At 40.6% G+C, this 15,229-nt stretch overlaps 1 protein-coding gene across 4 annotated transcripts in view; it reads right to left on the reverse strand.

Moving 5' to 3' along the window:
- erc1b (ELKS/RAB6-interacting/CAST family member 1b) overlaps positions 1 to 15,229 on the reverse strand; it is a 432,645-nt gene that overhangs the window by 65,524 nt on the left and 351,892 nt on the right. For 2 of the 4 annotated variants that reach the window (XM_007898513.2, XM_007898511.2), the window contains 2 exons: positions 4,015 to 4,116; positions 1,006 to 1,071 (listed from right to left, as the gene is read on the reverse strand). In XM_007898513.2, coding sequence (XP_007896704.2) covers positions 1,045 to 1,071; positions 4,015 to 4,116 — 129 coding nt within the window. In that variant the 3' untranslated portion in view covers positions 1,006 to 1,044. The remainder of the gene's footprint in view (positions 1 to 1,005; positions 1,072 to 4,014; positions 4,117 to 15,229) is intronic. The other 2 variants (XM_007898509.2, XM_007898508.2) reach the window with 1 other exon arrangement.

The following is a 15,229-nucleotide window of genomic DNA, read 5'->3' on the forward strand; positions in this document are numbered from 1 at the left end:
AATATGTTGGTTGTGTTTACAATCAAATAGGGTTGATTTTCATGCTGTCTTTCAATTTTGCTGTGTTAAACTATAATATATTGTACTTATACATGATTTTGCGCTTTCATCAATTCAAATATCTCAAAACATATAAGGTGAATGACTAATTAATCTTTCTAAGTGAGAGGCAGAAATCGTCTCCGTGAAAGGATATCTTTTCCAAATGGAACTATTTAAACAAAACAGGCTCATGCCAGAAGAGCCGGTTGTCATTCAGGAAAGGTGAACTACCGCATATCGAGTACTTCGGATTCCACCTTCCCTCACCTACATGCAACTCTCACTGGGGTATGAGTTACAAGCTCATGAGTTATATATCTATTTCTGAGATACAGTATTAAATTATTTCTAAAAACAAACACTATGCTGTTCAACAACTTCACCAAAATTGACTGCACTGCACCAAGCTGTTGATTCTATGATGTCTGCAACTACTAGAGTAATGCAGCACCCTCGATAACACATCCTTTTTTCACATCTTCAATGGTTCCTACAATAAACTCTATAATTGTTGAGCTGCATTTAAACTCGACATCTCACTACGACAACCCTTACACTTCTAGGCTCCCTCTGGTATCTTAAACTATCATATTTCAAAAAAGACTGCTGCTGACAGATAAATCCATCCATTCATAAAATATTTTGATCAGCACTGAACAAAATGACCTCTATTAAACCTTGATTATCCACTAATTTCAATTATCGATCGGGGGTTCCCTCAATTATGGCAGATATTTTACATTAACTGTACAGAATAGTCTTGATCTCTCCTCTTCTAGAACGTTTGAAGGGTTGAAAAGTCTGAAAAGTCACATTTAAATACCCCCACCCCTACACACACACAAAAGGTTAACAAGGTGTTCAAATGAAAATGAAGAACATCACACACAAGACTGAGGTTAGCAATTTGGAATCAACGTGTGCAAGTGAGTGTGAGAAACAGGATTTAAAACAGGTTCTCACCCTTCTGAACAAAATGGCTGCTTAAGATCATCTGACTGGCTATGCCCATATGCCCTCCTCATCATCCTATGGTTGCAGATGACAAGGAAAACCAATGATAGCATGGGGACAAAACAAGAGTAAGTTAGCATATAAAGGCAACAATGAGACTGTACATTAATAATATGGAATAACAATATGCAGAAATGGCTTCCTAGAAGACTTATCTGCTGTCATTTGTTCTGTGCAAAATAAAAGTTGTTAGGGATGAACAAATGAACTGCTGGACAACCTACCTTTTATTAATCTGTGATAGCAGTAGGCGAGAAAATGCATTATTTCAGAGTGTATGTCTTCAAATATCAATTTTAATATTTACCCCTCTTCTCAGACTTCCTTTTAAGAACCCCGATGTTACCAATTCACCATCACGCATATTCCTCTGTTCATTTAACAAATGTAGTTGTTGAGCTGCATTTAAACTCAATATTTCAATAAAACATCCCTTATACTTATAGTCTGCCTCTGAACAGTCTGAGCTGTGGTGTTATGCAAAAATATTGTTAAAACGGTTTTATAAGTGACCTGAAAGATGTGTGTCACATGTCCATGCTTGGGGTGTGGGGTAGTCAAGCTCCAGAACCATTTGAGACTGGGATTCAGAATCCTGTCCCCCCAGTGTTTAGGGATGGCTACTTCAAGCATGAATTGAAAGTTTCAAATTTTTCTTCACTATAACAGACCCAGTTTACAGCAGCTTTATCATTAGGAATTTTCAACTTGGAAACACACAAGTGATATTGCAGAGACCATAATGACAAGTCTTCTGAACAGTGGCCAAAAATGAGATGTTTGTTGCCAACAAGGCTATTCTTGTAAAAAACAAATAATATATATAATACATACATTTGACGCTCTCATTCATATTTATTTGTAGCAACCTCTGGCTTACAAGCCCAAATTCCTAATGACAATTCCCCTTTGAGAGTGCAGACAGAAGTCTGGCACAATTTAAATCAGTGAACACCTCACTTACGTGCTGTGATACTTATTAAAGCAAAACATTAAAAGCAAGAAAGTGGACCTGATGCTGAGTTTTTACTCAGCTCTTTCAAAGTGCCAGGGAGTTTGGGACTAGATTTGAAGAGCTAGCTTTTGGTGGTTGGTTTGCAAAGGTTCCTCTACACAGTCACTAGAAAGTAACAGGAGCTTTGGAGTAAAATGGGAACTCCAATTCGTAAGGAAATATTTCCTGCATTATGGAGCTTCTAATTTAGTGCAATAAAATAAAATGCCGATTTGAAGAGTGAAATAAATATCTTAAAATCGCAGTTAAATATTCTGTAGGAATAGTAGTGACTTTCTTGATTGCTTGAACACAATTTTTTCCGCACATTATGTAAGACGGTGTTAAATTACCCAGTGTGGAAAAAAACTCTTCAGATTAATTAAATTACATTTTGCTGGTTAAAATACCAACTGATAAGTTAAATACAGCAAATGAAGAATATTCAGTGGACAATGCCTGAGAAAACAGAAGAAGGGCTTAATCCACCCTTAGTTCTGCTGCAAATGGTCCTGGCAATCAGTCCACTTGTTGCTCCTTGCTCAGCCATGCTACGTGGATGGGGCAAGAAAAAACAGGCATGTCAAATGCAAAAGCTTGTAAATGGAAACACATGGTACGTGACTTGAGCTGGAAAAACCGAGCATCAGAGAAGGCGTTCACTGGCTGAGAATATCAGTTGTAAAGGCTGTAAACCAAGTGTGATCATAAATGGAAATGCAATTAGAATTAGAACCATATTGGAGCAGTACAAAATGGAAAAAAACATTCAAGTACATAGACTATTCCGAGCATTGTTTAAAGAGTAGAGCAGAGCGCTCATACGGTGGATGAGCTCTGTTTTCCTGTGTACTCTGTCAAGAGTTTCTCTAACTTCTCACCGTGGAGCTTGTGCACTCAAAAATCACTTTAGACACCATTGGGAGAACAGTCCAGCTGGAATGTGGGTATTAATGGCTTTTAATAATACAACACACGTAAGCTGTTGACATTGATTAGTGAGGTGGGTTTTTACAGGAGGTTTACACCATGCTGTTCCTATATATTTTTGTTACGTGATGTCAAATTCACCTGAATTACAATAGACAAACACAATGTTTAGTTTTTAAAAAATAACTTCTAGGTATTCTTGTAGCAAGAAAAAAATACTCGTCCATTTGAACACAACTCTGACACTTTTTCTGTGAGAGCTGGCAGTTTGTGCTTTGTGTTGAATGCAGAGTGCAGTGAAGCCTGGATCTCGTTGCTATGTCACAGCCAATCTTGTGTTCAATAACGATATGAAAATAATGTAAATTTGGCTTCATTTCTATTACTGTGAAATAAACTCTCTCGACCAAGCATGTGTTATGAATATGTTTCTGTCTAGGACGTGGCTTTGGTGAAGTTCTCGGAGGACTTCTTCTGTACTTAATCCATACAGCACATTTAGACTGGTGCCAATGGTCTGACTGCAATCTGGGACTGCTGTGAAAGGGGAGCAAATCGGCTAAGTTTCACAGCATTCAAACAGGCATCATGCGAAACTGGACCAAATGGCACTGAATTGGTTTCAATCAAGAAACCTACACTGTCATTGCCACCCAAGTGTGGACCAGCAGAAGGAAGCATGTGACAACATCCTAATGCATGAACATTGTATGTAAAGGCACCACTCTGATAACCTCTGCAAAGCAAAGGTGAACTTGCCTTCAGAGTTGCTGTTTTTTCTGCTCAGTAGAAGAATTTGTTCCAAGTCTGACTGTGATGTGAGTAGGTCAAAGAAAGTTGGTCAAACATACTATCCACCTTCCCATACAGGTCAATGATCTCACTGGGTGTGTTTCAGGCTCTCGATTTCAAATTCTACTCTATGCATTTATGTCTGAATGTTTGTGGACATGTCTGGGAGGAGTGTTAATGGCGCCATATAAACCCTAACCACTCACTGCGCAATTACCAGTAAAAGGCAAAATCATTCCCACCTGGTCCGGGGAGGGTTTATGATTTGTCTGCTCCAAATGTGCTGAGGATTTCAGGTGCTCTTCCTCATAATTATCTGCCATCAGCTTCATTCTGTTCTGGGTCTGCAAAAAAGGAAACAAAGACATTTATGCACACTCAGTCAGCCCCCTGCAATGATGCAAAGTTATTCTCCTGTTAACGAATGTTTGCCCACTTTGCAGTTGCCCATTTGGGAGGTGAATCATGGGCGGAAATTGCAATGTGTGAAGTGTTAATTGTCACATCATTGATAAATGGAGTCAAGATAGTTGATAACAGGGCTCCAGGCGTGATTTCCCCTCCCCCCCCTGTCCCAATGGTTGGAACAGTCTTGTTAAATCGACTTGATGGTTTTGATTTAGTGCTCATGCTACATATCCACAACCTCTCCACAGTAAGTTAAAAGAAACTTCACAACCACGTATAGATTCTAATGTAGTCCAGCTGCCCCACTAATTGAGGAGTACTCGGATCCTAAAATACACTACAAATAAGTGTTATAAACGCAGGAAATCCATGGCTGCAACAACCCATGAGAGCAGCCAGCTGGGCTCTGACTTGATTCAGACATTATCAATCTTCTGATAAAGTGTGCAGGTATAAAAAAACAAAAAAAAGGGAAGTTTTCTTGGCTTAGCAGTTTTTTGTAAATTTGCCTGGTAGTCTCAGCCCACTCAGTATCAGTTACTAACCACTTTATTAAAACTCTGCGATCCATTTGGCTGAGTGTCAGCATCCTGTATTTTGAGAATGTAGTGTTGATACATACAACCTGGGACATTCATTGATCACATTTCAAATTTTTAAAAACTGGTAACATGCGCGTTTAAACCAAAACATTCGCCCATAAAATACACAGTCAATTCACTTTACAGAATATTCTGTGAAGTTCTTTGAGATGTTTCGCGCCAGCGCCTCTGCACCTCAGGCTCTGGCAGCATCAACCCCCATGGTTGCTCACTACAACTCACCAAGCCAGTCAGGAACCTAGGTGTCTTGTTCGACCCTCAACTGTCTTTTCTTCCCCACATCCAAGCCATAACCCACTCTGCCTTCTCTCACCTCCGTAACATCACCCGACTCTGCCACTACCTCACCCCTCATGCCGCTGAAATTCTTGTTCATGCCTTCATCACCTCCAGACTCGACTACGCAAACGCACTGCTTGTCGGCCTTCCCAACTCCTCCCTCCATGGGCTGCAGATAATCCAGAACTCTGCAGCCTGTGTCCTCTCCTGCACCAAACTCCGTGACCCCATCTCCCCCATTCTCGCCTGACTCCATTGGCTCCCTATCCTTCAGAAGATCCAGTTCAAGATCCTGGTCCTCACCTACAAAGCCCTCCATGGCCTCGCCCTCCCTACCTCTGTGACCTCCTAACCCCCTACCAACCCGCCCATTCGCTCCGCTCAGCTGGCTCCGGCCTGCTCCATGTCTCCCAACCCACCCGCCCCACCATTGGTGGAAGAGCCTTCAGCCACTCTGCCCCCAACCTCTGGAATTCCATCCCCAATCACTCCACCTTGCCCCCTCCTTAGCCTCCTTCAAGGCCCGCCTCAAAACCCTCCTTTTCGGCCATCGGCCACCTCCCTTGCTCTGCCCTCCCTTCTCCCATCCTGACCCCAGCTCGGATCTGAAATGCTGTCCATCGCCTTGGGACGTCCTCCGATGTGAAAGGCGCTATACAAATGTAATCGTGTTGTTGTTGTTGTCTCAATGATGTAATAAGGAACTATATCAAATGCAAAGATCATCATTATCGAGGATCAAAACATAAATAAATAATGCAACATGGTATAATGAGTATATGAATTAATCAGTTCTATATCCTCTATTCTAGCAAAGATTTTGTTTATTCTAAAAGTATAACCAAAAAACAGTAGTTACTCAAACTCGCCTGTAGTTTGTGGTGGTGGAAGGGTGTATTTGTGTAAGATTTATTTAAACCATCTTGAAAAATGTTCATCTTTCAACCTTTGAATAGCAAAATAGTATATTTTCTAGGCCATGACTGTTATTTGGATTACCTGCTCCAGCCTGTTGACTGATCCTTTCATGACTACTTTGAAGCCTTCATAAAAGCTTAAACTGTATGCAACACAAGCACAAAAAAATGACAAACCTGTAATTACTGCTGAAGGAGACTGCATATACATATCGCAAGATTGATTCAGATCAAGAAGGCTTTTCAGTCCACCCTATCAGCCTTCCAGAAAAAAACTCTACACAGCACCAACTTATTATTTTAAATGAGTCCAGTTTCCTCGTCTCACCTACCCTTCCTGATAAACTGTTCCGATCATTAATTACCACCTTGGTAAAGAACTACTACCTTGTATTAGTCCTGAAATTGCCCAATACTTTACTAATCTTGTTCTGCTCAAAATCCCCTAAGTGGGATTTGAACCCACAACCTGCTGACCCAGAGGCAAGAGTGCTATCAACTCAGTCAAGCCCACACCTTGTATTCATTTTTTATCAGTCAGAAAAAAAGGAAATTATCCAGTTGGATGCAATTATTTTTGCACTTTCTTGGACTGTTAGATACTTTACTAATGTACAGGTGAATTCAAGTGAGAGTTTAGACCTCATTCCTGACAATTTCTGTGGCTCAAATATCTTCATGTCAATGCACATCACCTGACCTCTTGACAAATCTGTTTTATACATATTGATGTAAAAGCATGTATATTCTCTGCCATTTCACACTGTTATACTGAGGTTGCTTTGAACAATCAGGCCGAAAGTGCACAGGGTAAGTACACATTGCCACACAATCCAGTTTGGGGAATAATTTTCTAGTTCACAAATTTCAATTACTTAGCAGTCTACACTTAACACAAATTCATGGTTATACATTCTGAATGATTTTGAATTGGATCTTTTCTTACATTTTTATGGTTGTATAATTTGAAAATCATAAATATATTTCAGTGTACTGTAGAAAATATAGTCAAACACAACTTTGCAATTCATGTCAAAATAATTGTTTCATGCCATTGAAAAAATGGCACTGTGCTGCAGGGCAACTTGATGTTTTAGATTACCGGATACACAGATTTGTCCCCTCACCAAAAACAATCTGACTGTGTCTTTAACTTCTTATCATCTGGTGTGGATTGTTGAAAGTTCATTGAAAAATGAAAACAGTAGGATGTGTTCCAGCAGATAGCACATGTGCTGTGGTGCACATATTCTTCAGCAGCTGAAAAAGTAGCTGCAAAGATTTTGAAGCCTTTGCAATTTCTGAGTCTCTGAAACTGTAGGAGAATCTCCTTTAAATAGAACACATCTAGAGCACTGCAGGAATGAGTACTCCAATTACTAATTCACAAAAACATAATTTGGGGCAGAAAAACACAGTCGCATTTTTTCTTCTCCCACTAAGCTTTATCTGTCTGTGTTTTGTCTTGAGCTGATACTTTATCCAAACCAGATCCTGAGAGTGTTTCCATTACTGACGGAATGTAGACAAGTAAACATAATTGGAAAACAAATCTGACTCTGTGCAGATTTACAACCAAGAATAAATATCGATTGTCAACTCTTTTGAATCAGGTAGTTCAAATGGTTCCGTGCAAACTAATATTCTACTGATATTCTGCAAATATCCATGATCGCTTCAACTGTGATGGCATTCCTTTGGAATTCCACCGTCCTTATTTGCTTTTCAAACAAAAGAGCTTTGGGAGTGTGATTCACAGTGCTCTGCCCGTTTAAAAGCTATAACCATGTCTTTGTTTGTAGCAACTGAAGAGCAGAGACTGACGTCATTCACTGCTGGCACATATATTGATAATGGCCTCACACCATTTGAAAAGCTCCGAAACAATGAAAAAAGCAGGATAGTTCCCTGCACCTTTTTCAGACAGAAAGCACAGATGCAAGGATTTACCATGTCGTGTGAGTAGCAAGTTGTCTCTAACCCTCTGATGTCTGGGATAGCTTGCTGGCTGTTTATTTTTAAAAATGCCACAATATAGGAAAGAGAGACAGCCACAAGGAGGAAGAGGCCTGAGACCAACTTTTCATCCAATTTTCCTCCCTGCAGGAGGTGCCTAACCTTTGCAAAACCGAACATCAGGAACTCACCTTAATACATTTTCAATCAATTTTAACTATCAGTTTCTGTAGCTTTCAAAAGGGAACCCGATAACCTGGCTCATCTCCCCTTCCAGAACCCAGGTGTAATGAGGCCAATTGTAGCACTCCAACTGCTACTCTGGTTGAGATCAGCAAAGTCAACCAATATTTCAGTTTGTATTGTATGAATAACAATTCTTGCCTTTGGTAAAAATAATAATCCTTGCATTTGATATAGAGCCTTATCATGTCCTTGAGACGTCTCAAAGCACTTCACAGAATATACTGCAAAGTGAATTGACTGTATATTTTGTGGGCAAAACGTGGCAGCCAATTGCGGACAGCAGTGTGTGCCACAAACATCATGGATTGACTGACCAAATTGTTTTTGGGGGTATAGCTTTTCACGTCAGGATGGCGTCTAAAAGTGCTTCACATGATATACTATAGCTTTTCAACAGCCTACTTTTATTCTTACACTACGATGAGATTGCTGTTTCTTAATTATTTTAAGCTATCCATTTTCTTGATTTCACTGATAGATAAATGCACAATCCTACTGACAGGTTGACAGGGGGTTGGGGGAGGTAAGTGGGATCTCCAAGGATTGACTCCAAGAAGACATGCCTGGCAGTGGAATGCCAGAATCGAGCCTGCCCTCTAGGGGGTCTCGGTAGTCTGGTTCCTGAGCCAGGCAGGTCCACAGTATTGCAGGGCACTGCTGATAACAGCACAGTCAGCCTGGCTCATCTGCAGCACCTGGAAGGGCAGAGCAGGGGCAGGGAGTCATCCCACGCAGCTCCTGTTAACCATGCAAGCCAAAGCCCTAATGAGTATGAGTATGCTTCCTAGCTGGAAGCAATGAGAAAGCTTGCCAGACAAGAACATCAATGGCAAGCTGTGCGGGTTTTAGTTGGTTAGATTCCAGCAGTACCCCAACGCACATACGTACCCCAAGGTTTGGGTCCGCAAGCCTTGGCTATTGACAACCTGCGCCCAGTACTTTCCGGAATTAGGTAAGCAGGAAAGCATTCCTTCAGGGAGACAGTGCGCATTCCATGAAGTGAAGTGCATGGAAATCTGAGTTTGGTTTGTATACTCTTAAGCATAGTTATGGGGTAACCCCCAAAGAAATCCATACAGTGTTCTACAGTAAAGTAACAAAGTTATGGACAAGTAAAATGGTTATAATGAATCTCTAGGGTCAGCATTTTTGCTGAACAGAAATCTGTTTTTCATCACTTCAATATTTACCAGAATTATACAGGATTATATAGAATAGGTAGCAGAGATTTTAAGCAACAAGGCAATAATTTAATCAAATGTCTGAAGTGTCATGAATTATGAAAGCAAAGCTAGAGTTGGAATTATCCTCTGAAACTCACTCTCCAAAATATAAAGAAATGTGGTAAAATTTTTAGATTACACATTATTCAGTCTCTTGGGGAAGTTTAGTTCTTACTGCAGACAGAGCATGTGGGTGAATGCATGTTTTGCTGCAGAGAGTGTGTTTGTATGTGTGTGGGTTGGTGGGGGGGTGAAGAAATGAGTTTTGGCTGTTGTCAAAGGAAGATCAGTGGGGCAGTTTGTTGGCTATATATTTTGGTGGTTAGAAACGGAGACGGCTTTCTTATAAGAAAAACATTTATTGCATTGAGTGACCTGAAGGAACCTTGAGGTGTTTGGTGTTTCAAATGACAGGTTCAATTAGTATGCTGTTTAGATTTAGCTCCTTTGATGCAACCACTACACTTCAAGCCTCAGGAAGAGTGCTGTGTAGATTGGATGCAGGTATCAGAGTACAACAACAGTCAAGGACATCTGATCTCAAGAATAACAGCTTCACGAGGCAGGTACTGATATTTTTCAGCAGATTACTGGGGAGTCGAACACACAAAGGAGAACAGAAGGCTGGCAGTAAGTTACAAGTCATTCATTCTGAACAGTTCTGAGAACTTCAAAAGACATGCGGGTCAGGCTCAAGGGGTTTATAAACATCAGCGGATTTCAGAGTTTAATAACTGCTTTAAACACACAGATAAATCCTGGTAATTCATTATTTTTGCTGTTAAAATTTTCAGGTTTGTCTTTTTCAAATGTTATGTTGCATAATCACTGAGAATGCTACAACAAATTACTGAAAGATTATGGTCATAAATGGAATATAAGAAAACAAACTAGGTGTAGAAACAACATTTTCTGTTACATCAACTACGACATATTAGATAACTAAACTGTCTATACTTTCTAAACAAATGCTAATTTTACAGATTAGAGCTTTGAAATACTGTCAGTTTTCATCTCATGATTTCAACAAGTGGCATTGCCACCATCCAATGACAGATGAGAATGGTGTGGCGCAGGAAACAAAATAAATAATTGTGTTTTTTAAAAAATGGACTTGGAGAGTGTTTTGGCGTTGATAGGCTCATGGAGGCTGGTGAAGGAAAGGACAAGGGCTGGAGATTTCTGGATGGTCTGTAGCTTGTGTAGGAAGGAGCTGGGGAGTCAGTCGAGCAGAATTAAAATAATAAGCCTGAACAAGATGAAGGTGTGAATGAGGAATCCGGACGCTTGCGAGAGAGGCAGTGGTGGAGATGGACAGCGTCGTATAGGTGAGGGAAGGCTGAGTGCATCAGTGCCGGGACACAAGGCTTGAAGAACTGTTGGTTTCAAATACTGCTTCAAAGACACAAGGAGGGAGTATCATCCATGTAGGTCAAGGCAGTCAGCACTGGAGAAGGTACTGATGGAAGCCTTGATTCAATTGAAGGAAGTTAAAGCTCATCCAGGACTTAATGTCTAACAGGCAAATTGGTCAGAAGATCAGGCTCCTGGCATTGAGGATACAGCCAGAGACATAGAACAATATCCCACAAATAGCCTTGAAGTGAATGGCCATTTTTTTTTCTGGGGGTTTGTTACATAAGAAATGCTAGACAAAAAAAGACCAAGTTCCATCTAGTTCGCCTTCCACCTTCCTGGAGGTCACATGGACATATGTCCCGAACTACCTATGTACTATATCCCACAATGTTATTTCCTAAAAGAAAACTATCTAATCTGTGTTTGAAAGAACCAACACTTCCTGCTTCAACTGTCTCCCTAGGGAGCCTGTTCCACAGGTTCACTATTCGTGCACTGAAAGTGTTTGTGTAGATTCGTTCTGAATTTACCGCCTTTCAATTGCAGGCCATGTCCTCTGGTTTTTCTGGACAAGTTGAAACAGCCTGTCATGATCTATATTGTCTTGCCCCTAGAATCTTGAAAATACCAATCATGTCGCCTCTCAATCTTCTCTTTTCCAGCGTGAATATGCCCAATTTACTTAGTCGCTCATCATAGTCCAGTCCTTCCATTCCCACAATCATTTTGGTTGTACTCCTCTGTATTTTCTTGTTTTCTCCAATATCCTTTTTGTACTGTGGCGACTAGAACTGTACACAGTACGCTAAGTATGGTCTCGCAAATGATTTATACAGTGGCTGGATTACCCCACTATTTCAGCTTGCTATTGATCTTTTGATACATCCCAACATCTGGTTTGCTTTACTCACTGACACAGGGCATTGTTGGGAGAGCTTCAATTTATTGTCAATCAAGACCCCCGGGTCCTATTCATTTTCCATACATATTATTTTCCTTCTGTTCAAATAATAGTCCCTTCCAGGATTTTTTGTCCCCATGTGAAGTCCTTTACATTTCTCCACATTGAATTTCATCTGCCACCGATCTGCCCAATTCCCAAGTATGTTCAAATCCTCCTGTAACCTCTCTTGTTCAGCTTTGCAATCTACCACCTTCATTAGCTTGGTGTCATCTGCAAACTTAGCCACTGTGCTTCCACCTTCCTGGCAGTCACATGCACATATGTCCCGAACTACCTATGTACTATATCCCAAAATGTTATTTCCTGAAAGAAAACTATCTGATCTGTGTTTGAAAGAACCAACACTTCCTTCCAGATCCTAGTTCCAGATCATTTATTAAAATATTAAACAAAAGAGGTCCCAAAGCAGACTCTTGTGGAACTCCACTATTAAAATTTTCTCAGTCTGATGACATTTCCTGTACCACCACCCTCTGGGTTCTTCCAGTCAACCAGTTGCGAATCCATAGTAATATACCTCTACTGATTCCCGCTTTCTTTATTTTGCCCCAAAAATATACAGTCAATTCACTTTACAATATATTCTGTGAAGCGCTTTGATGTCTCAAAGATGTGATAAGGCGCTATATCAAATGCAAGGATTATTATTATTTCCTTACTTTCAGTAGCAGATTCTCAAGAGGAACTGTATCAAAGGCCTTACTGAAATTCAGATATACAACATCCATAGCTTTACCCTTATCAAGCTCTCTTGCCAAAGTGACAAAGAAAACCAGTAAATTAGATTGGCAAGACCTCCCATTCGTGAACCCATATTGGCTACCATTTATGATTTTAATTCTGTCCAGATGCTCCATGATTTTATCCTTAGTAAGAGTCTCCATAATTTTGCCTACAATGGACATCAAACTTACTGGTCTGTAGTTTCCTGGGCCACATTTGTTACCTTTCTTAAAAATAAGAGTAACATCTGCCTTTCTTCAGTTTCCCGGTACCTTTCCAGTATTCAGTGATTTTTGAAAGATTTGTGCCAGCGATTCTGCGACTTCCTCCCTTAGTTCCTTAAGGATTCTCGGATGCAATTTATCCAGCCATTGAGATTTATTTACCTTAAGCTTACAGCTGTTTGCCAACCATGCTGGTAGTGATAGGAATAGTGTCGCAACATTTCTCTGCGACATCCTTGAGTTTTCTTTCCAGATCAGATAAGTTACTCATCTCCTCTTTGGTAAAGACTCATGCAAAAAACTTATTTAGCACTATTGCAGCCTGTGCAGCATTATTTGTCATGTTCTCTCCTGAACCAATCTTCAGTGGCCCTATTCCATTGCTTGTTTTTCTTTTATTCTTAATGCAATTAAATTTTTTTTTGTTATTATCCTTCACTTCTCTTACCATATTCAATTCATAGCTTTTCTTTTTGAATTTTGATGCCTTCTTTTGCAGTCCTGGCATGCCAACTGGTATTGAATCTGACTTAATTCTATGCCATTTTCCTTCAATGACCTTAAATGTGTATTTATTTCCTCTCAATGATTTGCTTTGTAGCCCTGTCCAACCAGGCCAGTGTACCTTTAAACTTGGTACCTTTCCTTCGCATGGGTACACATTGTTCCATTGCCTTCATAACCACCTCCTTGAAGGAACTCCATAGGTTCTCCACTCCTATTGCCATATTTAAGCCTGCCAGGCCCACACCAACTAGACTTATCAAGCGCACAAAGTCAGTCCTCTTAAAATTTGGCAGATTTGTTTGGGTTTTTGTAATCTCACCAATTCTTGTGATGTCAAATGTGACTGCATTGTGATTGCTGTTGCTTAATGCTTCCCCCATCTTTATGTTGGAGATTTGGTTATCCCTGTTGCTCATTGTCAAATCCAAAATGTTATCTCCCCTTGTTGGCTCTTTTACAAACTGAGTCATAAAACAATCTTCCTCTAACTCTAGAAACCCTTTCCCTATCTTACCAGTAGATACAATATTACCCCCATCAATTTCGGGTAAATTAAAATCTCCAACTACTATGGTTGGTCCTTTACTAATGCCCTTCCTTATCTCATCCCACAGTTCCAGATTGAGGTTTTCACCCTGACTTGGGGGTCTATAGCGGACCCTCAGTATTAGCTTAGCTCTGTTATCATGTTTTAATTCTACCCAAAGTGATTTTGCATCTGCCGTTTCCTCTTTTTTATATCCTTTCTCACTTGTGCTGCAATAATGGAGCTTATATAAAGTGCCACATCACCTCCTGTTCTGCCAATGCAGTCCCTCCTAAACAGTTTAGAACCTTCCAGATGCGGATCCCATTGATTGGATTCATTCCACCATGTCTCTGTGATGATGTCGAATCTATCACCGCTTACAAGACCTTCTGGATCACAAATCTTGTTTGTCAGACCAGGATTGTTGGCCAGGATATCAGGATAAATTCCCTTCACTTTTCGATTTAGGAACATAGGAATCAGGAACAGGCCTCTTGAGCCTGCCCCGCCATTCAATAAGATCATGGCTGATCTTCTAACCAAACTCCATCTGCCCGCCTTATCCCCATATTCCTTAATCCCTCTATCCTTTAGAAATCTATCAATCTCAGTCTTGAATATGTTCAAGGACTGAGCATCTACAGCCTTCTGGAGTAGAGAATTCCATGAAGTCACTACCCTCTGAGCGAAGAATTGTTTCCTCAACTCTGTTCGAAAGGGCTGACCCTCAATCTTAACACTGTGACCCATAGTTATAGATCTCCTACCAGGGGAAACAGTCTCACACTGTCAAGCCCCATAAGAATCTTATATGTTTCTATAAGATCACCCCTAATTCTTCTATATTCTAGAGAATATAGGCCTAGTTTACTCAACCTATCCTCATAGGTCAACTCCCTCATCCCAGGAACTAACCTAGTGAATCTATGCTGCATCTCCTCTAAGGTAAGTATGTCCTTTCTTAAATAAGGAGACCAAAACTGCACACAATATTCTAGGTGCGGTCTCACCAAGGCCCTATACAGTTACAGCAAGACTTCCCTACTCTTGTATTCTAACCCTTTTGCAATAAACCCCAACATGCCATTAGCCTTCCTAGTTGCTTGCAGTATCTGCATACTAACTTTTTGTGACTGGTGTACAAGGACACCCAAATCCCTCTGAACACTAACACTATCTAGTCTCTCCCCTCTAGAAAATAATCTGCTTTTCTGTTTTTACTACCTACAACAACAAGATTACATTTGTATAGCACCTTTCAGACCCAAGCTGGAGTCGGGGGGGGAGGGGAGAAAGGAGGGGAGGGGAAGGGGAGGCTGATGGCATGGTCGAAGAGGAGAGTCTTGAAGCGGGACTTGAAGGAGGCTAAGGAGGGGGCATGGTGGAGTGATTGGGAGATGGAATTCCAGAGGTTGGGGGCAGAGTGGCTGAAGGCTCTCCCGCCTAGGTGAATAACTTCACACTTCCCCACATTATATTCCATCTGCCATTTGTATCATGGAACCTTTAAAGTCCATCTG

Source organism: Callorhinchus milii, unplaced genomic scaffold (genome assembly GCF_018977255.1).
Source record: "Callorhinchus milii isolate IMCB2004 unplaced genomic scaffold, IMCB_Cmil_1.0 Scaffold5, whole genome shotgun sequence".
Taxonomy (NCBI): Eukaryota; Metazoa; Chordata; class Chondrichthyes; order Chimaeriformes; family Callorhinchidae; genus Callorhinchus; species Callorhinchus milii.